Below are 22,487 nucleotides of genomic sequence, written 5' to 3' on the forward strand. Positions count from 1 at the left end.
ATTTGTGAGTGCAGGTGTTTTTTTTTTTTGTATCGAAGATCTCTCTGCCTGTGATATTGTTATTGTGGCTGTGTCTGTTTTAGTTCAGGCTTGTGAATCCGTCTGTCTGCATATCAGCCTGCTTGTATCCATGTCGGTAAGCGGTGTCATTTTGGACATCTCAGTCCAGACAATGAAGCTGTAGTCCCATTCTTGTCACTCTATTCATCCCTGGCCAACTGCTGCCGCTGCCTTCCCTTATCTCTATGTGACCAAGGAAATTAAATTACAAATATAATCACTTGGCACCAGTTTCTTTAACGGAGTGGTTCTGCTTTGCATATAGAGTGTGCTTGCTTAGAGACATGTGGTGTGAAGTTACTTATTGGCCTATTTGCAATAATGGGCTCTGCTTCACTAGTGGTAGAGTCACACACACCTTTTCACAGTGACAGTGATGTCTGGAGGTGAGGGAAAAGAAGGTTGAGGAAAGAGGGCATAAAAGACAGGAGACATGAGTGCAGCCATCATGACAAATAAATGTCTCAGTAGTTTGCATGGGTGAGTAATTTTGGAAGCTATGAAGAGATGTGAGTGAAGGGAGAGACATCCAGTACAGTGATAGTGTTTTTTTTATGGAATCTATTGTTTGCAGGCAGAGGAGAAATATATTCACTCGCTCACTCACTCACTCGCTCTCTCACTCACTCGCTCACTCACTCACTCACACGTCCACGCTGATGTTGACTGCTATTGTGTAGGAAGCTTCCTCTTCAACCCAGATCTATTCCAGACACGTTAGACCATCTGACTAAATAAACACTCCCCATCTCTCTCTCTCTCTCCTCTCTTTCTCTCTCTCTCTTTCCTGCAGGTCTTTCACAACAAGGGAACGGATGAAAACCCATGTATATTAGAATGATGTGCTTCCCAGGGGAGGAAAACGGGGAAGTTGGTAAAAGGAAAGTGAGAGAGTATGAATAGAAGAATAGCATTTTTATCATCGTTATTATGAGCGGGCCATCCCAGGCCCCCCTCGCCTCTTTCCCTTATTCCCTATTCAGTTAGGAATTTATTTACTTATGCACAGACTGTTATACTTGCTTGTACCGGCAGGCCAGCAAATGCAAACCTGTATCAATAGCTTTGGATCTATCCAATACCAAAGCGCTCTCCGAGCAGGTGGATGGTGTATTTATTGTTGATCTTTATGTATTCAGTGCAAGCTACTCTCTCTTCCAGCTACAGGGACCATGTGTTTGTCAGTCCCTTCCTGAGGCGGCATCTCTGTGTTCTGCTGCAATGAACTAATGCAATATGCCCCTGCGCTGGGCTCAACTATTCAATTCTTTCTCAATATATTCCAATCCAGACACTGCATTGACTTAGTGAATTCTGAGAAGAAATTGGATTTTTTTTTACCTTGTGTTCCCACACAACTATACAGTGTATCTGTTCCGGTTGTCATGAAGCCCATAGCCATCATCATCCTCACCAACAGCAGGTTGCTGTGAGAGACTGAGGTGGTAAAATAATGGCTCCCTGCAGGATTGTGTGAATCATGGCGATGACTGGTTGATAAACGCTCCACCACCCGGTCTCTGGCTCCAATAGTCATTTCTCTCTCCAACTGGACTGGCTGCCAGATGACAACAGCAACCCCCCAATCCCCATCTCAGCCCCTCCCTCCACCTCCAATAATTACTGTATGCTATGAAATGGGTTTAAGATCAGTCACTCTAAATCAGCCCAGAATCAGAATGTGCCACTGTACCTATTGTTCCTTTGTCTGAGGCTCTGGCACTGCTGGTGCAGAAAAGGGCAAGGCTGTCCTGGCATTTCCAATAATGGACTTTTTAGTTAAAAGACAGGAAAATAATAAGCAGATCTACATGTGGGAACAGAGCTCTTTGTGTTCGGTAGAAAGTTGAGACCAGAGACAGTTGGGGGTTAGAGTTGACAGACAACAGCACTGCTCTTTTCACACTCCTTGACACATAATAGGACCAATTTTTCTCTCTACATCTCTCCCTAGTGGCCATGATTTGCTCATTACATTGATGGAAAGGGACTGGGGGAGGGAACAAGAAAAGAAGAAAGGGAGACTGACCAGTTGAGAGACAAATGAGCTGAAACTGGGCACAGGGAATTCAGTATTTCTTTAAATTTTGATGGAGAACTTGTGAACCATTTCTCACACCCCATACATCACCCAGGAGAGCCAGTATGGATGTAACCCACTTACTATGGTGTTTAGCAAGTAGCCAAAATTCTGCCTTCAAGGATGCTGAGTGTTTGAAATTTAGAGGAGTTGTTTGCAAGACACTATCCCTCAGCTGACAGACCTTCTGTGTAAACCAGCACCAGACAGTTCAGGAAAGAGAACTAATTCGTGATTAAACACAAAACAAATCCACTGAGCGGATGTTTACGTGACTGGAGGTCCCCTGGCATCAAGGGGACTGCTCCTCAATCAGGGAAATCTACATTTAATTAACACAGAATTAAAGAGCATTGTTATTTTGATTAAAGACACCGGTCTTGATTCCCCACTCTACTCTAGTGCTCCTGAATCCGGCTTAGGGTTTAATTTCATTTGGTTTACTGAGAGTGGATCAACATCCATCTGGAATGTCTGTTCAGATGAAGGTCTCACTTCTTGGAGGGCCATACTGTAAACAGGATCACAGTCACACAATGTATTCAGTGATATCTCTTCCCACTATTGACCTCTGTGGGCTACCTTTCTTGGTATGGTAATGGGATTTCTTCTCATAAAAGGGTTTTTCAAATGGACACTCACAGTTGCTAAAGCTTAAGTTGTTCTCCATATTGTCTGACTCACCAGAACAGAGGAGATGAATGGAACCAGTCCAAAACCAAAATAACTCTGCAGCGCCTGAGGGAAAGTTATAATGCAAGGCTTGGAACGAATTAATGCACTCCGAAGACTAGACTATCCAATAAAATGAATATTTGGATTGCTGGACATGGAAGATATTGTGGTGTCAGGCTGTCAGCAGCTTGTGGGGGATGTTATTTGTAGAAGCTGAGATGTCGTGTGTGTCTCTCTGCACTCCGTTAAAGCTCCATCAGTCAGGATGAGCCAACAACAAATGCAGCCGAGTCATACAGGGTCACGCAAGGCCTCGAGACGGCATCACTCAACTGAGCTGTCCCCTGGCTGTCACTGTGTGATTATAAGAACCCTAACCTGTGGTAAAGAGGGAGGAAGAGCCAGTAATTAATCACCTCATTGGAATAATCACTTAAATGATTATTAACAAAACAAAAGGTAAGGGTTAGAGGAGAGGGGGAGGCGAGGAAAACAAGAATTTGAGAGAGAGAGACAGAAACAGAGATGGATGAGGGTGATATGAGTAGTGGGGAAAGGGTTTTGTTCTGGCAGGTAGCTTTGACGAATAGCTCTGCATTGGAGTCTACCTCCTTGAGTATTAATTTACCAAATCATGTCTAAGGATGAAGGATGGAAGAGGTGGACAGTGGGAGGTGACTCACTATGGGGATGGGCGAGACTGAAGTTGTTGAATGTGCTGTGAAATGCAATTAAACTTTGCATTCTGAATGCCCAATATATTGCATAACACTCTCTGGAAATATGAGAGTGAGATGCCCTCTTTGCCCCGAAAGCAATCATGAAGATGCCTCCATTCTTCATGACATTTATAAATATCATGCTGCAATTCTTTTTGGTCTATTCAAATGCAGATGATGCTGACATTTTATTCTTTGTAAAGAAGATATAGTGAAGCTACTGCAGAATTCATCCATTGTCCCATTCCTGCTATTGACCCTTTTTCCTTAAGCTGCTATGTGACTTGAGCTGTCACAGGGCCTTTTTTGGACCTTTGGCTTACATAGTTCTGCCTGGAAGGTTTGATCTCTTCCCCCCTTTCCTTGTCACAGCCTGCAATCAGCCTTAAGCCCTTTTGTGTTCTCCACTCTGAGCTAAGCCTGTTATCCTGTGCAACTCCTTTACACAAGATCACTACTATATCCCCTTCTCACGCCTTCTCTCTCTGTCTCGCTCCTCTCTCTTTCTTTTCAACTCGCTCCATTTTACACACACCAACAGAGAGTGTGAGAGAAAGAGAGTGTGAGAGAGGGGTCCATAAGTAATGACTCATAAGGTAATGATTCAGGAGCTCCAAAGCCAAGAAGAGGATGGATGAGTACAACTACTTTATATTTATTTGGTCTTGTGCCTGAGTGTTGTTGAAACGCAGCCTATAAACACACATGCACACACACACAGACGCACACACAGACGCGCACACACACACACACACACACACACACACACACACACACACACACACACACACACCCACACACACACAAAGCCACCCCTCACCCCTGAACACACCCTTCTCCCCAATCCCAAAATCCCTCCCACCCTATCCACCTGCAGCACACTCACATACACATACATTACCCATCGGCGTTGTTTGGGTTATAGTATATTAAAAAAACAATCTCGCCCAGTGGCAGGTGTCCTTTTCAGTGGTGCATCACAAAACTCCTGCATATCCTCTTAAACCGTAGCTCCTATACTGTCCGGGTCTGCTCCACACATTCATAACACTCAGCTCCATGCCAGGTGGCTGTCTCCACAAGTCTTTTTCCCCATAAATCAAACTGTCATTGAGTTGATCAATAACAAGTCAATTAGCAGACACGGAGAGATGAGGGTCTCAGGGGGTCACTGCTTGTTTGCTACACAGACATCTGCAGCTCTGTCCCTGTCTGCCATGGAGCTATGAGTGCCGCTTACCTTGAAAACACGTTGGTTTCTGGCTATCATAAATCTAAATATCAACTATAAATAGGCTCAGAACATCTTGCTACAATCCATCACTTGCGTCTTCTTGAATATGCAATGTATCAAGCACAGTCTCTAATCCTCCATCTGCGTTAGATGAATCTGAATAGACCGAAACACTGCCTTATTTTTATATTAGTTATTCAATATTTATTGTGGGTAAGCCTAATCACAAAAACAAGTACTATCGCTGTCTAAGGTCACACTTGACCATACGCATTGAATAAAAGCTGCAAAGCCTGCCAGTATTCATCCTGCCTCCCTGTTAAGCAGACAAGAGTGGGAGAGACCCAACTGTTGTTTGGTGCCCACTGACTGTGTATCTAATGACTTGGCTGGCAAATCCAACACACCAGCAACAGGCTCCTATGGTGAAGACACCAGATTAATCCCCTGGATAATTACAAACAAGAATGATCTTGGGCAAATACTCCATCTACCTACTGAGACATTACATCAAATGATGCTGTGTAATTAAAACTCATTCTTAATGGAGACAGAGAGACAGAGTTTGATGGAATGAATGAAAGGTGCCACTTAAATGTCCTACTCAGAATAAAAAAAAAAAAAAAAAAAAAAAAAAAAAATCATGTGAAAAGTGCCAGGCTATCAAGCTTTAGCTGGTGTCAAGTGGAAACCATGGCTGGTGTCAAGTGGATCCAAGTGGATAACAAGTCATTTAGTCTCCCATTCAGTTTGTTTTTCTTAAGTAAAAAAAAACCCTGCCAGCAAGATGAGATAATTCCAACTGCAGTTTCACTCATTTCAGGATTTTTTTTTTTCTGTTAACTAGTGTGAATATGTTGAAACAAGGCAAAATAAGGCAGGTCAGGCTGCTAGTATCAAGAAAATAATGCTTAATTTAAAAAAAAAAAAATGGAAACAATTTGACAAGCGCTGAAAACAATCATGTCATCCCCTTGCATTTTTTTCCGCTTGTTTTGAAGAAAAACTTTGAAAGTTTGACTTATGACTTGTAAAGATGGAGATTTTTCTGCAGTGTATTATGGAATAGAAAACAGTGGAGTTGTTTTCTGTGATCAGTTGTGCCCCTGCACTAGTAACCTTTTCATGGGTTTCAACAGTGTTTCTTTCTCAGAGTTTGGCCACCTGTTGAGGTGAACCTGCAGATGGAGGTTGAGAGAGGGGAGATAAAGGTGACATCAAGGTGCCTCCAGCTGAGGATCACTGTGGTATGGTAGACAGTTGTTTGTTAGGGGTATGGTATTGGATTCTGTGTGTGCATGCTTGTGCTGGTGTGCATGTGTGTGCATGTGCATGTTTGTATGTGTGTAACTGTGTTTTGGGGTTAACCTTGTTTTTTTTCTGATCAGCTGCCTGTATCAGGTGGCAGGAATTGACTGTTGGGATCCCGTGGTGGGAAGGGTATAAATACAAGAATACAAGACACTAGGAAAGAGATAGGAGCAATCCCACTGTATGGAGCTGCAGTCCTAACAGATGTACCAAGCTGAGAGACACAGTGACAGACACAAATATATACAGTACACAGTGTGTAAGGCCTGGCTCCAGGGCTTCCCTTGTGCTCCCATGCGGAAAAGACCCCCGGGGGAGCTGACGCCAGCTGAGACTGAAAAACAAGGTAAGAGCCCATCTGACACACATGCACACAGGCTCAGCTGTTTGTCTCAGAGGAGAGTTCAGCATGTGAAATACACAGAGAGCCAGGAAATGAAGAAGACTGCCAGATCCAAGCCTCCCAGGGAGAAAACATATTCACAACACTGAAAGATGAATAGAGGGAAGATGCTACCGTGTGAGAGCTATAGGTGTGAGATGGTAAGACTCAACAATTGATGTGATATTTCCTTAGATTATTTGACTGATTTACTGTCTTAACAGTGAATGTAACTTAGATCATAAGGGAGGAGAATAAAGGCTGTCATGCTGTGGCTCAGTGTCACTGTATGAATGATCATCACCGTACCATATCTTAAGAGGCTGTCAAAATTTGTCTCTGGAACAATGTTATGCTAGGAATAATTCTTCATATTTGTTTTAATACGACAGTCTTTTGTTTTCCTATTTCTCCCGTTTGGTCAATAACTTTGTATTATGAAACAAGTTGTCAGTGTCTCCAATTTTTTTCTTGCATTTAAAATGCCAGTCAGAAGCTCCCGGGGCTCCAATTCTGTCTCCAGCCAAGAAAATGACTAATGTAAGTGATTGACAGCCTTGCAGGGATAAGGTTGCCCATTTAGCAAACTCGCTGTGTCAAAGGAAAAAAGTCACAATGGCTCCCTGAGCGATGGGATTGGAGATGAGAGAAATGAAGATTTTGGTGCTGTATCGATCCCCCCAATGCTTGTCTCATGCATTTTGCAGAAGATCTAAATGCCACTTATGGTATAATACAGCACTCTAGGTCAGGGCTCACTACTCTCTGTTCAGTGGGACTTCAAAGTGCTTGCTGTATAAATTCAACAGGAATCAAGTAAAGCTGCAAGGTTGTGTCATGGGCTCAGCAATGAAAAGACACTGGGGATATCTGAGGATCCCAACACTTAAATCTCTTCTCTATCCAGTAATGGGGCTCTCATAGGCAGCTGAAATTATTTCACACTTTTGTCATACATCTAACTAAGCTCTGCCTGTCTCCTCTCCTCTCCTCTCCTCTCCTCTCCTCTCCTCTCCTCTCCTCTCCAGGCTCTGAGGCCTAAGTCACGTCATGGAGGAGGAAAGCCTGGAGACAGATGGCCCCAGATCTTCCATGCCGGCTGAACTTCAGCACCCCCACTCGAAGTTTTCTCACTGGAAATTCAAACTGTTCAGGTTGAGGTCCATGGAGAGGGCTCCTCTACCCAGTGAGACACAGCCTGAGAGAGGAGGCTTGTCAGGGATCCTACCTCCTGGATCTCAAAGGTCAACAGTAGATGATGGTGTGGGCCTTCCAGGGAGTGTCATGAAATTGTGCATAGGGGGAAAAAGCAAGGAAAATGTGGAGGGTCTGGGCCAGAGAGTAGATATGAAACTACAGGAGATGGACACCCACATGAGCCACCTCAGGTGAGTGGGTACTCAGGACACACACACACACACACACACACACACACACACACACATTATATCATGTAGAAAACACTGGGGAATACCATAATGTATCAACATATTTTTTTTTTGTTATATGTCCAGTGTTGAAGTTGAACTTTATTTTTCCACTAGTGCGAAATTTATTTGATCATTGACATTTTAAAATGTATTAGGGGAAAAAATGACATAATGACATTAAAACTTGGAAAAACAAAAAGCACAAGGTAATATGAAGTACAAGGACAAACATGACACAGACACGACACCAGCAGAGCAGGCGTAATCCTACGAAGAAATACAATATTCCTCTATAACAATAAAACACAGCTCAGCCCATATTGTCATATCTATCCTATAAAATATCACATCCATTTGGACAGTAAGAAATATGGTATACCACAATGTTACACATACCAGTGAATATTTAAAATGTTTTCTTTCAAGTAAATATATGTGACATTTGTTGCATTATTTTCCTGTGTGAAGGTGTCTGTGCCGGCTCTGTGGAATTGCTCTAAGGAAAGTTAAAGGCCCAGAGCATGAGGTACATGGGGCCCTGGATGAGACAAGTAGGGCTGCTCTGTGTAGGATGAGCTGTAAATTCACTTGCTGGCCACCCGTCATCCTCAAGGTCTTCAAAGTGGATGTGTCCGAGGACACAGAGTCTGTGCACCCTCCGTTTTTCTGCCATCGCTGCTGGAAGTCTGCCATTCGAGGTGGAGGCTTCTGCAGCTTCTCCAGGATCACAGTCCCTGAGTGGAGACCCCACTCTTCCCTCTGCCACCTTTGCTCTCCCAGGAAATCTTCACTCCAGCGGAGCGGGAGGAAGAGGAAGAGGCCTGTTCGTAGAGCCCTGAGCCTGGCAAAAAGAACCAAGTGGGACCACTGTGATAACACCGCTACTGGGGAGAGGAGAGCTCTGAGACCAGCTGGAGACCATCATCATGGTCTTGTCCTCCGAGCTAGGGCGAAGCCCAGCATCCAGAGAGAACAGTGGGTGAAGAGCATCACCCACTGCCAGAAAGACCACCTGAGTACCAGGCTGATCTCTGAGGAGCTCCCGGTGGATTTCCTCTCTTCCATCACCTGCCTGGTGTGTGACCATCTGCTCTCTGACCCAGTTCAATCTCCCTGTGGACATCTCTTCTGCCGCAGCTGTATTGTGAAATATAACCACACTCTGGGATCTCATTGCCCGGCCTGCAACTCGCCCTATGCCCTCACTGACCTCATTACACCTGCCAGGGCCTTCTTGGCAGTCCTGCATTCCCTCCCTCTGCTCTGCCCCAGAGGTGGCTGTGGTGAGAAAGTAAGGCTAGACTCATTTAAAGCCCACTGTCGAAACCACCAGCAGAATGAACAGGATGCAAACCAGAGGTCACCAGAGAAGTGCCTTGACAACTACCTGCTGATCAATAAAGGAGGAAGACCTCGTCAGCACTTGCTGTCACTGAGTCGCCGTGCCCAGAAACATCGACTGAAGGACCTGAAGAACCAAGTGAGGATGTTTGCAGACAAAGAGGAAGGTGGCGACATAAAATCTGTGTGCCTGACACTGTTCCTGCTCGCTCTGAGATCTGAGAATGAACATCGACAGGCAGATGAGCTGGAGGCCATGATGCAAGGTAAGGTTTTGGTTCAAGCTAATTTTCAAATTTAAATCGTAACCCTCCATAACCAGGAAGGAGACAAGCGAATGAAAATGATATAGTGTTTGCTCATTAATATCTCTGCCTACCACAGAGGAATATGCTCATCTCATAAATAACAATGAGTTGAAAAGTTCTCTATCTGAGAGGAGTAGAAGAACTTCTGATTGAAAAGCATTTTATCATTGTCTGCCTCTGTCTATTGAACCAGCCTTGTTACATACCCAACTCCCTGATTCTCTCTCACTCTCACTCTCTGTATGCTTGTCCATCAGTCTCTCATTCTCACACTCCCTTTAATGCACAATAACAACTCTTGTCAAGGGGCTGTTAGAATCAAAACAACATCAGCAGCTCTTGTATCTGCAAATTACACAGACAGCACCATCCTCCTCTCTGGGGAATAGAGGCCAGCTGGTGTCTGTTTTCATCTGCAGCCAATACATCACTTTTGCCAGCTTCACTGATTCACCCTCTGTCCCCTTATAACATTTGGAAATTAGGAAATATTGGATTTTGTAATCATCACTAAAGCACTAGAATGGCCCTGTGGGCTTTTGACAATGATACATCCACATTTTGGGTGTTAATTCATGATTCACTCTGTCTCATAGTATTAATGACAGCAAATGCATGGCACTAAATTAGGAAATGTTGAAATATTCAGAGTAGAGCGATATGCTGCTTTTTAACAGTGCATGCATTTGCCTGAAAACTCGCTATTCAGGGGGATGAGAGGTGGGACCCTGTAGAAGTTAGAATAAAAGGGGAGTTAATATGACTTTCGGAATTAATATGGCTTTGGCATATAACTATAGATGGAGGAGTCGCTGACTGTTCATCCAATCAACTTCAAATTTGGGTGTGGGATCCAAGGAAGTGCAGTGCCAAGATTGAATTAGGCAGGCCTTAGGTCTTAGGTTGGGAAAAAGAACATCACTATCCTTAGAATAAATTTTTTTTTTCAGTTTTAAGAGGTTGACCTGCAATACACATTTATGAATAACCTACTGTATGTGCAGAGTCAGATTTTTTGAGCAGAGGTTAATGTCTAACGCTAAAAATCAATGTCTATCGGAGATCTGTGTAAAGCCAAAGTGTAAAATTTATATTACGCAGGTAAAGGTGGAAATTGGTCTTGGTCTGCTCCTTATGTAATATCATTTCTGAACAGAGGGGACAGGTCACTCTGTGCTCATTTTGAGGGTTGCCAGTCTACATTTAGCCACAGAGATAGGCAGCTACACTGGAACTGATAGAGTATGTTTTTGTGAGCTTTGGTGATATTGAAAGTGAATAACATGTTTGTTTGGGCGGGTTTTGTACATTATATGTAGTGGTGGGAGAACTCCATACACCTTTTTCACAGAACCCATTTTGACATGAATAGCAGGGTGAACTCAGGTGTTACTAATGACCTGAATTAAGGTTCTGCTCCATTTAGGTCAAACAGAGCTAGGGTCCTGTATTGTGCATGCTGGCTCACTGGAAAGGCTCTGGTACACTTAAATGGAACAGAACCTTAATTGTCATTCATAACACCTGTGTTCTGCTATTTTGTGTCCAAATGTCTGCTGTGAAAAAAAGGTCTATTATATGATGGTGTGCAAAAGAGAGAGCCTGAGCTGGTCTGGCTTGGTAAAATTGTTAAGATGGAGCAGCTGTTTACAGTTTTTTTAATGGCTAATTTTATTTCTAAATACTGGAAAAGCAGGCAATACAAACATTTTATTTAACTCAAACATGCAGCAGCAAATCAACAAGAAGTGATTTAATTGGTTTAGTACTTTGTGTACATATGTACTTTGTGTACATATGGATGTGCGCAAATAGAATGGACTTCCACACTGCAATGGTAAAAAAAAAAAAAAAGTTTTTCTCTGTGTGTCTCAGTCTTCCTTTCATTGCTGTATTATTTCTGTCCCTGTTTGTCCTCTTTGTCTATTCTTGCTCTCTGTCTCTCACACACACACAATCACATTTTCTTTCTCTCTGCAGGTAGAGGCTTTGGGCTGCATCCTGCTGTGTGCCTTGCCATTCGCGTTAACACCTTTCTGAGCTGCAGCCAATACCACAAGATGTACCGGACCGTCAAAGCAACCAGTGGCCGCCAGATTTTCCAGCCCCTGCACACCCTCCGAGCTGCAGAGAAGGAGCTCCTCCCCGGCTATCACCTATTCGAGTGGCAGCCTCCCCTCAAGAATGTGTCTGCATCCTGCCATGTGGGCATTATTAATGGGCTCTCTGGATGGGCTGCCTCAGTGGATGACTCCCCACTTGACACCATCACTCGGCGATTTCGCTATGATGTGGCCCTGGTTTCAGCCTTAAAGGATCTGGAGGAGGACATTATGGAAGGACTGAGAGAGCGTGGGCTGGAAGACAGTGCTTGCACATCAGGTTTCAATGTTTTGATCAAGGAATCCTGTGACGGTATGGGAGATGTCAGTGAGAAGCACGGTGGAGGACCAGTGGTGCCTGAGAAAGCTGTGCGTTTCTCTCTTACTATCATGTCTATCACTGTCAAAGCAGAGGGAGAGGAGGAGGAGGTTACCATTTTCAGGGAGCCAAAACCCAACTCAGAACTGTCCTGTAAGCCCCTGTGCCTGATGTTTTTGGATGAGTCAGACCACGAGACACTCACTGCTGTCCTAGGGCCTATAGTTGAAGAGCGGGATGCCATGAAGCATAGTCGACTTATCTTATCTATGGGTGGCCTGCCTCGTTCTTTCCGGTTCTTCTTCAGAGGCACAGGATATGATGAGAAGATGGTGCGTGAGATGGAGGGCCTGGAGGCCTCAGGTTCCACCTATGTCTGCACTCTGTGCGACTCCACTCGGGCAGAAGCCTCTCACAATATGGTGCTGCACTCCATCACCCGCAGTCATGATGAAAACCTTGAGCGTTATGAAATATGGAGGACCAATCCATTTTCTGAGTCAGCCGATGAGCTGCGAGACCGAGTCAAAGGGGTCTGTGCCAAGCCCTTTATGGAGACCCAGCCCACTATGGATGCATTACACTGTGACATTGGTAATGCCACTGAGTTCTACAAAATTTTTCAGGATGAGATCGGGGAGGTGTACAAAAAGGTCAACCCCAGCCGGGAGGAACGGCGGATGTGGCGTGCAGCCCTAGACAAGCAGTTGAGGAATAAGCTGAAGCTTAAACCGGTGATGAGGATGAATGGGAACTATGCCCGGAAGCTAATGACTAAGGAGGCAGTGGATGTGGTGTGTGAACTAGTGCCCTCAGAAGAAAGGAGGGAGGCCCTGAGGGAGCTGATGGGGCTCTACCTGCAGATGAAGCCTGTGTGGCGCGCCACCTGCCCAGCCGAGGAGTGCCCTGATGAGCTGTGCCGCTACAGCTTTAACTCCCAGCACTTTGCTGATCTCCTCTCCTCTACCTTCAAATACAGGTACAATGGAAAGATCACCAATTACCTGCATAAGACCCTGGCCCATGTACCTGAAATTATAGAGAGAGATGGTTCCATAGGAGCCTGGGCCAGTGAGGGGAATGAGTCAGCAAACAAATTGTTCAGGCGCTTCCGAAAGATGAATGCACGTCAGTCAAAGGCATTTGAGCTGGAGGATGTGTTGAAACACCACTGGCTCTACACTTCCAAGTACTTGCAGAAGTTTATGGAGGCTCATAAGCACTCTGCCAAAGCTTTGCAAGCTACCATTGATCCAGTGGAGATCCGGGATGATGTGGATATGTCTCTGGACATAATTGATTTTTGACATGACTTTTAAACATTGAAATTTGATGTATCTTTTCACAAACTAGCATTACAGGTTGGATATCCTGATCAATGTATCAATGTTGCATAAACACTGTACTAAACAAATAAGTGCATTTTTTATGGTAAATGTTTGGAATTTTGAAGATGAATTGTCTTTTCAAAGATGTTGCATTTTTTGCTGTAGTTAAGGAAGACATTTAATTACAAAACATCATTGATCATTGTAGGATTTTAAGTCTCCTTCTTTAATTGACCTATTTCATTTACTCACAGAATAATTTCCCAAAGGTTGCAGAGCATAACATTGTTCTCACATGTTTTATATCTGTATTACTTGTTAATTTCCAGTTATTTTTTAATGAGAGCACAAAGATGGGTCAATGCAGGAATACAGAGGTAACACAGAGTTCCTTCTCTCTTGCTTTTACCAAGAGGGATTTTTTTCTTTATCTCCAGCTTCCTATGAAATATGGTACAGTTTATTGTATTGCAAGGTTATGACACTTTTATGGATTTATACAGAGAGGATATTTATGGAAACAGATGAAAGTGTTGTAAGTCATGGGAGGGAAATTGTGTTAAAAAGACCACATTTATGACCACTGTATTAATATATCATTTGAGCTGGAGGAAAATGCAATCACAGAGAGCCAAATATTCTTTGTTTCATGAGTGCCCTCTGAAAAAGATTACTTTAGTGCTTTATAGTGGGGTCCCTGAGGGGCACCATAGAGGCCAGGTCACTTTGAACCAATTTTATCTCCTTTAGATTTTGCACAGTGTGGAGGATAGATGGCACTTATTCTACTTCTTCACATAAAATAAAGCATATACTGACCTTTTTGTTGATATTATAAAAATACAGTATGGTCCATTACTAATGCCCCATGGACTTTGTTGTGGGCAGGAATTTTTCATAAGATCTGTATATAACCCAGCTCTTTCTCTTTGCTGATTTTTTTTCTCCACAACCATTACAGACAAGGAGACATATGGGGAGAGATGGATGAGAGCAAGAGAAACTTCATGCAAAGTGATTTGTTTGTGACTTTATTTGTTTGATTGATTGACTATATTGTACCTTTTTCTTCCCTTAATATTTTGAATTGTGACAGGCAATTTTATTTTCTTATTTGATTGAATGTTTTGATTTGATTTCACTGTCATAACTTTAACCATGTGACAGCTCTTCTGAAAAACAGTCCTACAATAACATCATGTTTTACTGTACAGCATATTGTGACACCTCTCATATCATACATATATGTATATATTTTACCATAATGAATTGCATTTCCAAAATAATGGATGATGGATGATTCATGAAACTCCACTTGTTCAGTCTTCAAAATGTGTTTGCAGGGAGAGAGGAAGTAGGGTCTCTTTTTTGACATACTGGCAATAAACTTAACATCCACTACATACTTAACTGTGCTTGCATATAAAAGTGTTTTTAATAGTTCACATACAATACCTCTGTATTTCTGTTGTGTTTATAGCAAAACAGAGAAACTACTTGGCTTTTTTTTATTGTATAATGAAACATTGTGGAGTTTGTTTTAAAAAAAAAAGTTCATGTCCATGTTTATCAAATACTGAATAAATAAAAAAAAAACCTGACTTTAACATCGTGGTTGTTCACATTAAATATAAAATCAAATTTGATTTTACTTTGGGAAATAGAAAAAGACATGATTAAGAACACAATTCAGGTTTATACCATTTATTTCCACTGTGGTTATCCATGAAAGACAAAATGACAATAAAGTGCATCCAAAGCATACAGAATACATGTCCTGCAAACACTGCATAGAGGCCCATTAAAATATGAAGATTTTGTATCACGTATGAAGATTATGAAAACACAGCATGGTACACCACAAATACAATGTTTTTTGTTCAGTTTTTTATTGCATTACAAAATTCACTCACATTATATATCAGCACATTATTTTTTTTTAGTTTTTAGTTTAAGATTCAACTTGAGGTTTATGTTACATAAACGAAAAGAACAATCCTAAAAAAACAGTTACTGATAGACCAGCAAAGCTATTAAAAACCAGAGCACATAATCTTCCCAAATGCTTTGACGATATGTCAGTCAAATAGCCGTCTAAAGAAACTCTTTTTGGCAGGGCTCATCTTAATTGTGAGAGGGGTTTTCTTTTGCTTCATTTTCAAGGGGGTGCGCTTTAGAGGCAGCACCTGCCGAGGTGGGGTCATTTCCTGGCAGGGCAGACCTCCATGCTCCAGGCAGAAGTACTTCCTGTTGCCCTGAGAGAGCTTCATCAGCAGGGTCTCGGACAGCTCCATGCACTGTGCATGGACCCAGTGGCCACCCTCCCCCCGGGAGCATAAGATCATTGCTGGACGGTGGAGCTCAGTTGAGTAATAAGGCTCCCAAGTGTTTGGGTCCACCTGGCAGCCGAGGCAGCATTTGATCCAGTAGCCTGTTTGGGATTCATCCTCCTCATCCTCCTCATTGTAAGTATCCCCTTCTCCATCGCTACTGTCCTCTAGCTCATGGGGCTCGCGGCCAAAGTACAGCTCCTCAGAGTCTTCCAGTGGCGTCGAGTCCTCATAATCTGTCGATTCTTGGCTGCAGCCCTGGGTTGCTTCCACCTCTTCGCCTTCTCCCTCCTTCTTGAAGGACACCTGGTAGAAGTAATGCACATCTGTCTGGGCTGACCGTCCCTCAGTTGGAACCCCTATTAGGGCAGTTCCTTCCCCTAAGCTGCCTCCAAACCAGGTGCGACTTTGTCTAATGTCTGCAGTCCAGTTCGGGGGTTCTAAGGGCTCAATGTGGATCCCCTTTTCATCTAGCACCACTGAGCTACATCCCATCCTCTTCACAGAGTCTGACTGATACCCTCCTAAGATAATGTATCTGTGAGCGGGACCTGTTCGGGAGACTATGGCACTGGAGATGGACATAGTAGTATATAGGGCCTCACAGGAGAGCATGGGGCTGCCCTGCAGAAGCTCGACGCGCAAGCGAAATAGCTGAGGGGGGCGGGAGTCAGAAGCTAGGGAGTGACCACCCAGGAAGTAGACGCAATCCTCTCTGGCAAGGGCCAGATGGAAGGACTGTCCATCACTCAGCTCGGGTAGAGTGTGAGCAGAGCAACAGCCAAACTCCAGGTCAATAAGGAACACCTGAGGGGGACAGTCGACGACGCTGTTCCAGCTTTCTGTGGTCCGCTCTCCTGATGGCATGTAAGATCTACCCCCAAACAACACGCAGGCACTCTTTCCCCGGCTGCGAACCATGCTCAGTGTGTGGCCGTATCGGGCCCCTGGTAGTTCTCCCACCAACTCTTTCTCCTGGCAGCGCAAGGTCACTTTGCGATTGCAACCACGGCTATCCAGGGTCAGCATGTACAGGCTCGAAGAGATCTCATTATTAGGCGTGCGGCCGCCATGAATGAGGTAACCCTCTGCGTACCCATCATAAGGGTCGAGGCGGCCCACAGCAGGACAGCGCAAAGGAGGAATGTAGCAGGAGTCACTCGAGAAGCAGATGGCCCGGAGCTTGAGGTCATCCTGTTTTAGTCGGACCCCAAAAACTCCCGTTGGGCAGGTACGCTTTGGCCAGCCTTTCTGGCCAAACAGAAGAACTTCACCATCCAGCTGCAGCAGTGAACACCCGGGCTGTAGAAGGCCTGCACAGTTCACTGGAGTCAATGGTTGCAGGGTCATTTTCTGGCAGGTGTCTGTGTCAAAACAGCACACAAACAGAATGGGGTCAGTCAGCTGTTGCCTGTTTTGATGTGAGGTTTTTAAACTTCTACTTCCTGTTTATTAGTGAAAAAACATCAGCAGTCTGTATTGTAGGCTGGGTGAATGCCTGAACAAGAACATGTGGTCAGTCAACCTCACAAACACTGGTGAATAATGGTAGCCTACACATCATGGACACCAATAGTTTTACTGGGAACAATTTCAATTAATCCATAATCCAGAATATTTCTCATTATGACAAATAGCATTATTGTGTATAATCAAGTTATTATTACAATTATTATTATTAGCACTCACATGAGCATACACTGTGAAGACTGTGTTGGGTAATTGGTGAGACAGTTGCTTTGCTCTCCATTTGTTGCTTGTAAGCACTAACAGGCCAGCTAGGCCAATCAATACACTAAGAGGGGAGGATATAATGTTATTCTGATGATGGTGTGAAAGTTGTTGATTTGCATTTTAGGTCATCATAATATGTACTTGTAAATTTGTAATGTTAACCAGCAAGTGTTATTAAGATGTCTAATCATGTGCAACAACTTGTAATGTGCCACAATTTTCATTAATATTGACCTTAATCTCTATTCTACAGCATAATTTATGACATTTGTGTAGAAAAGTTATAAATCTATAAATAAGGCAGATAAGATTAGCATTATGTGGTGACCCTGCCTCTCAGTGCTGTGAGAAATAACATAATTATAAGTTCAGTGCACTTGACAAGGTGGTAAACGCAGTTGGTGAAATTGGAATATTCTGTGGATTCAGACCTGACAGTTGTCAAAGTGTGACATTGTGGGGGTGGAGAGCATGTAAGCCATGTCAATAACAACTGATAAATAACCACCGCTGACTGTTCTTGTTGTCACTAATTATTTAACTTTTACTTTTCACACTTTTTTTTCTTTTATAGATTACATCGTTTACATGCCTGACATGGATTTTTTTTCCGCCCCACACAACATCACAGGTTTAGCCTACGAAAGACAGCTGGCAGTTGTCAGCACTAATTCGTAAAGTAAAACAATAGCCATCAAAATGACACACTTGAATGCGTGACAGATCATATTTACTTTGGATCTCAAAAGTGAGCCTTATGAGCCACACTTTAAGGCACAGATACCATTAAGTCAGTGGCTTTCTGGAAACATAAACAGGATAGTTAGCATGATTTTTCAGGAATTTGGGTACATTGTTTAGTTCAGAAATATCAGGACCATCATCACATAAATGGAGAGATTTCCAGCAATTGGCATGCCAACTTCATAACTGAGGAATCTACATTGTAAAGGAACCTGTGCCTCATCACAAAGAGGGAATGAATTCTCCAAGCACATAAAAGTTATGAAAGAAACCTTTAAAAAACCTTTAATTTTCTGACTTTTTTAGCTAAGGCCACCGCTCTGCCACCATAACACTATATATTACAAAGAATCCATAATAATATTAGCTGTAATAATAACACTATTAACACTGTGGGCAATATAATTCTGTTCCAACACAGACAGTGCTATATTTGAAAGTCAGTGGGAGAACTATGCATAAGTTTAAGCAGTTTAGGTGAAAGAAACACATCATTTACTTCCACTAATGAAGAATCAGAATTTTTCAGCAGTGCTTACCTTGTGGCCAGGGGCAAGATGCAGTGCTTGGACTGAGTTTAGTGGATATCTTATTGAATCAGAAAGACGATTCTAAAGGGACTTCATGCAGCCTAACTTTGTCAAAGGCAGTGAGTGACGGAGTATGTTAAGCTTCGTTGACTCAGAAACACTTCCAGATCTTGAGGTTAACTGTCTGTGACTGCCGCTCTCTGGCAGGTGTGCTGCCTCGATACATTCAGTGACTCACTTCAGTGATAATACCACTAAAGAGCAACAATATGGGCTACTGAGACTGACTTGTCCACTGAGGAATCCTAAACTGTTGAATTCCAAGTCATGAGCAACACTCGGTCGAACCTGTCTTAAAAAAAAAAAAAATAAATAAATAGGGTCATACATTCACCACTGCTAGTTTACCACAGCATTATTATGTGTAAGAAGCAAATTCAAGTCAAATTCAAGTCATTCAACACTTAAACACTTCACTTTTCTATACCTGTGTATCATCAAAATAATTTTACATAACTGATTTAATTATTTATCGGACAGAAGTTAATTAACAAAAGATGTATCACTGTAAGCAAAGTATTTACTGTAGAGGTTTTTGCTCCACCAACAACTAAAAACACAAGCTTTCCCAATTTTGATGAACAAATTTAATCTAAATCTAAAACATGCTATGTTCTTATCATTCATGAGCAGGCCTACATATGTTTCCACACGCACATGCCAACAAACCACTAATGGTTTCTAAAATCTTTCTCAAGCACACTGGTTTGTAGTTGCAGAGATGTTTCCATTATGAAGCTCACACAGATGACAAAAACTGTTTATTCACCACAGCAATGGCTGAAAACTCACACAATTTTTCTAAAACTGATTCAGGGGCCTAATTAAACAATTTTTGGAAATAATGAGGCAATATATACCAGAGACACACTTCCTCCACCCTATTCATATTCTTGGCAACTAGAAAAATAACAGGAGAGGAACCACTTCTAATATAAATACAGAAATATTTATTCAAGCATTGCTGCCTGAGAAAGAGTGTATCCACTCAAAATGTGTTGCTGAAAGTGCATGTGCATGTGCTGTATGGGCGTATTTACTCTACAGCCTATGTGCACTTTTTCAGCTTTGCAAGTGTTAGCTTTAATAAATACCTTCCATTTGGATCCAATTTGCTCTCTTTCTCTTATTTCTCTAGTATTTTGCCTTTATGGAAACCATTCCTTTCTCCACACCTTTCATAGTTGTGCTTAATTTTGGCATCTAAAATAATTGGATGTTTATATTGTCAGAAACCACCCTTGTAACTGGCAAAGCTCACACACACACACACACACCTAAAAATGTGTCTCACACACATATATATCAAGTGCTGGGCAGATCACAGCACAATAATTATTTAAGTCAACATTACTGCTTTCAGTAAACACTATGACATAATCAAAACATCCTAAAAGAAAGATGGATTCATTTTTGTGGTTGGTTAAATCTGAGAGTCCTTATACAGTGTTGGTTTTAAAGCACTGGCCTAGGTACAGACAGCTAGTCTATTGTTTAAGTGACACACACACATGCTTTAACACCTAGAGAAATACTGAGCTGGAAGCAGATGTCTACCAACTCATTAGCATAATGTTTTTGTGCATTGAGTGGCTGAGAGAAAACTCAGGGAGTGTGCAAAACAAAGGCTGAAACCACAAGTGCCTGGAAGACCGTTACAGCTTGAAAACACAAAACAGCAGAGCACCTGTGTCTAAACTGATGCTTAGAGGGTGGTGTGGAGCAGAAAAGAATTTACCCTTGTTGCTAGAGAGGATATAATGCATGAGTTCCTAACAGTGGGAAATGCAGAGTGGAAAAGGTATTTTTCATGAGCTGAGAAATATTACATCCAAATAAACATTCTATTCAGCCCTGGAAAAATAAACCTGCATAGTCACCTCAAGGCAACAACACAAAGCGCTGTTGAAAGTACTGCCTGCTATGAAGCTGCAGCTGGGATGGCGTAGGAGGCACAGCAGTGTGTGACAGACCCCAGGTCATGCAGGGATTTGTACATAATTGATAGAACAAAGTAATTAGAATCTACGGTAGCACCTGTTTCTGTCCCCAGTAATGTATCACTACCTGACTGTTCCCACCCTTAGGTGGGGTTTTGACGGATGACACGGTGACAGCTCTGATGTTCTGACGATCACCGCGCAGCAGTGTTTATCACTATTTAATGTAACTGTAATTGTTCCCCTTGTGGTGATTGGAGCTGAATGCCAGTGGCGTAATTCCACCTAATTCCGGCTAACAGTGCTACAATTCTGTAAGTATCACTTTGTGACAAGTGACCCATAATACCTGAGCAGCTTTTAGTATCATTGTTTCAAGGCTACAAAACGCCCGTATTTCATTCCACACTGTCCCTTTCCGTGTTGACTGCCCTCATCTCCGAGTTCCTCTATCTGCTGTTATCCTGTCATGTCACTGTTTCTGTTCCTGTCTCTATTTTCTCTTCCTCGCTAAATGTTTCTCCTCTGCTGTTCTCTCTCCTGCAGGTGAGCAGAGAGCAGGGTTCGGCCTGGTTAGTCTGAAAATGCCGCTTAGTTTCCTCTGTGACTCAGTGACTGATTTTGACATTGCCATCTTGCTACCTGTCATGCTACCATAGGAAATAATTCAATTCAGTTCAGTTTACTTTACTGACATTAATGGTAAACAACCATAGCTGCGACACCAGAACAATCATACATACTATGTAAAAGAGGATGTTATTAGATTACATCCTCTTACATTTTAAGTCTTGTATTGAACAGAAGCATAAATAGAAATTGAACAAAATAAAATTAACAAATAACATAATGAGTAAAAAATCAAATCCAAAACTTACTAATAAGGGCATTAAAGTAAAGGTGAAAAGGTGAAATGTAATCTGAATATTTCTGAATAGTCCTAATCAACCTTTTTCTCATATATCATGGCAGTGTGACATGAATTAACTAAAGTGAAGTGAAACAAAGTAAGCAAATGCTCTTTCTAGGAAACTTCCACTGAGCTTACACAGCAAGTGCTCCACCCACTGATGACATGCAGATTATTGTAACAGCACAATAATACTCTCTTTCATTTTACATAACGTGCCATATGAGGACACAAGTATCCCAGTAATGCTTCAATCCCTTCCCTCTCTCATTCCTTTCCCTCCTTCCCCTCCCTCACTTCCTCTAGGTTACTTTGAGGTAGGAGACAAGTGACAAGTGATAGTGAGGAAGGGGATAAAAAAAAGCAGTAGGCTGGGCATATGGGACAGACCCTAAGGTTTTGCTTGTCCTGACATTTGGCAAGATGCCACGGTTGGAGAATGGCTCAGATACACAGGCACAAGACCAGATGCTAATAGTAGAAGTCTGCAGCTCCTCTGACACGTCCTCTGACACGTTTCAGGTCTGCATCATTCACTTGTCTACAGCCGAGTGTCACAGGTCACAGGTTGTGATTGTAATGTGTCTTGGAAGGCGTCTTTGAAGCTGATAGAAAAAGAGATAGCATAAGAGAGCTGCCATTACCCTGCCCTTCGCTTCTCCCAACAGGGAACGCTGGGAGGAGACACACAACTGTGGCCACACGACAGCTCCTTCCCAGGGGGGATGGAGAGATCAAGAGCTAGTGCACAGAGGAGGAACACAGTGGACAGTGTGGCGAGCAAGAGAGACCTGGCAGCAGAAAGACAGCTTAGTGGCTGCATCTTACCTGCTGATCAGAAGGTCAATGGCTTGTGGCTCCATCGCTCTACCTGCAAGCTTGATGGACTGAAGCTCCGAGGAAGGAAACCTCCTCGACAGTTTTCAATCAAACTGAAGGCCCTGGTTGAA

At 42.8% G+C, this 22,487-nt stretch overlaps 2 protein-coding genes across 2 annotated transcripts; one reads left to right on the forward strand and one right to left on the reverse strand.

Annotated features, from left to right (window-relative positions):
- The first annotated feature begins 7,511 nt into the window (after positions 1-7,511).
- On the forward strand, positions 7,512-13,268 carry rag1 (recombination activating 1). The gene is made up of 3 exons (XM_030054103.1): positions 7,512-7,849; positions 8,360-9,498; positions 11,521-13,268. Exons 1-3 carry the CDS (start codon positions 7,512-7,514, stop codon positions 13,266-13,268), a joined length of 3,225 nt encoding a protein of 1,074 aa, XP_029909963.1.
- Positions 13,269-15,367: 2,099 nt separating this feature from the next.
- Positions 15,368-16,969, reverse strand: rag2 (recombination activating gene 2). Its single transcript, XM_030054068.1, has one exon. The coding sequence runs from the start codon at positions 16,967-16,969 to the stop codon at positions 15,368-15,370; it is 1,602 nt and encodes a 533-aa protein (XP_029909928.1).
- Positions 16,970-22,487: the final 5,518 nt, after the last annotated feature.

Source organism: Myripristis murdjan, chromosome 6 (assembly GCF_902150065.1).
Source record: "Myripristis murdjan chromosome 6, fMyrMur1.1, whole genome shotgun sequence".
NCBI lineage: Eukaryota > Metazoa > Chordata > Actinopteri > Holocentriformes > Holocentridae > Myripristis > Myripristis murdjan.

Bases quoted from the DNA above. Each gene is read 5' to 3' on its own strand.
- rag2 (XM_030054068.1), bottom strand. From the start codon at position 16,969: ATGACCCTGCAACCATTGACTCCAGTGAACTGTGCAGGCCTTCTACAG.
- rag1 (XM_030054103.1), top strand. From the start codon at position 7,512: ATGGAGGAGGAAAGCCTGGAGACAGATGGCCCCAGATCTTCCATGCCG. The intron at 7,850-8,359 runs GTGAGTGGGTAC...TCCTGTGTGAAG, and splicing joins ACCCACATGAGCCACCTCAG to GTGTCTGTGCCGGCTCTGTG. The intron at 9,499-11,520 runs GTAAGGTTTTGG...TTCTCTCTGCAG, and splicing joins GCTGGAGGCCATGATGCAAG to GTAGAGGCTTTGGGCTGCAT.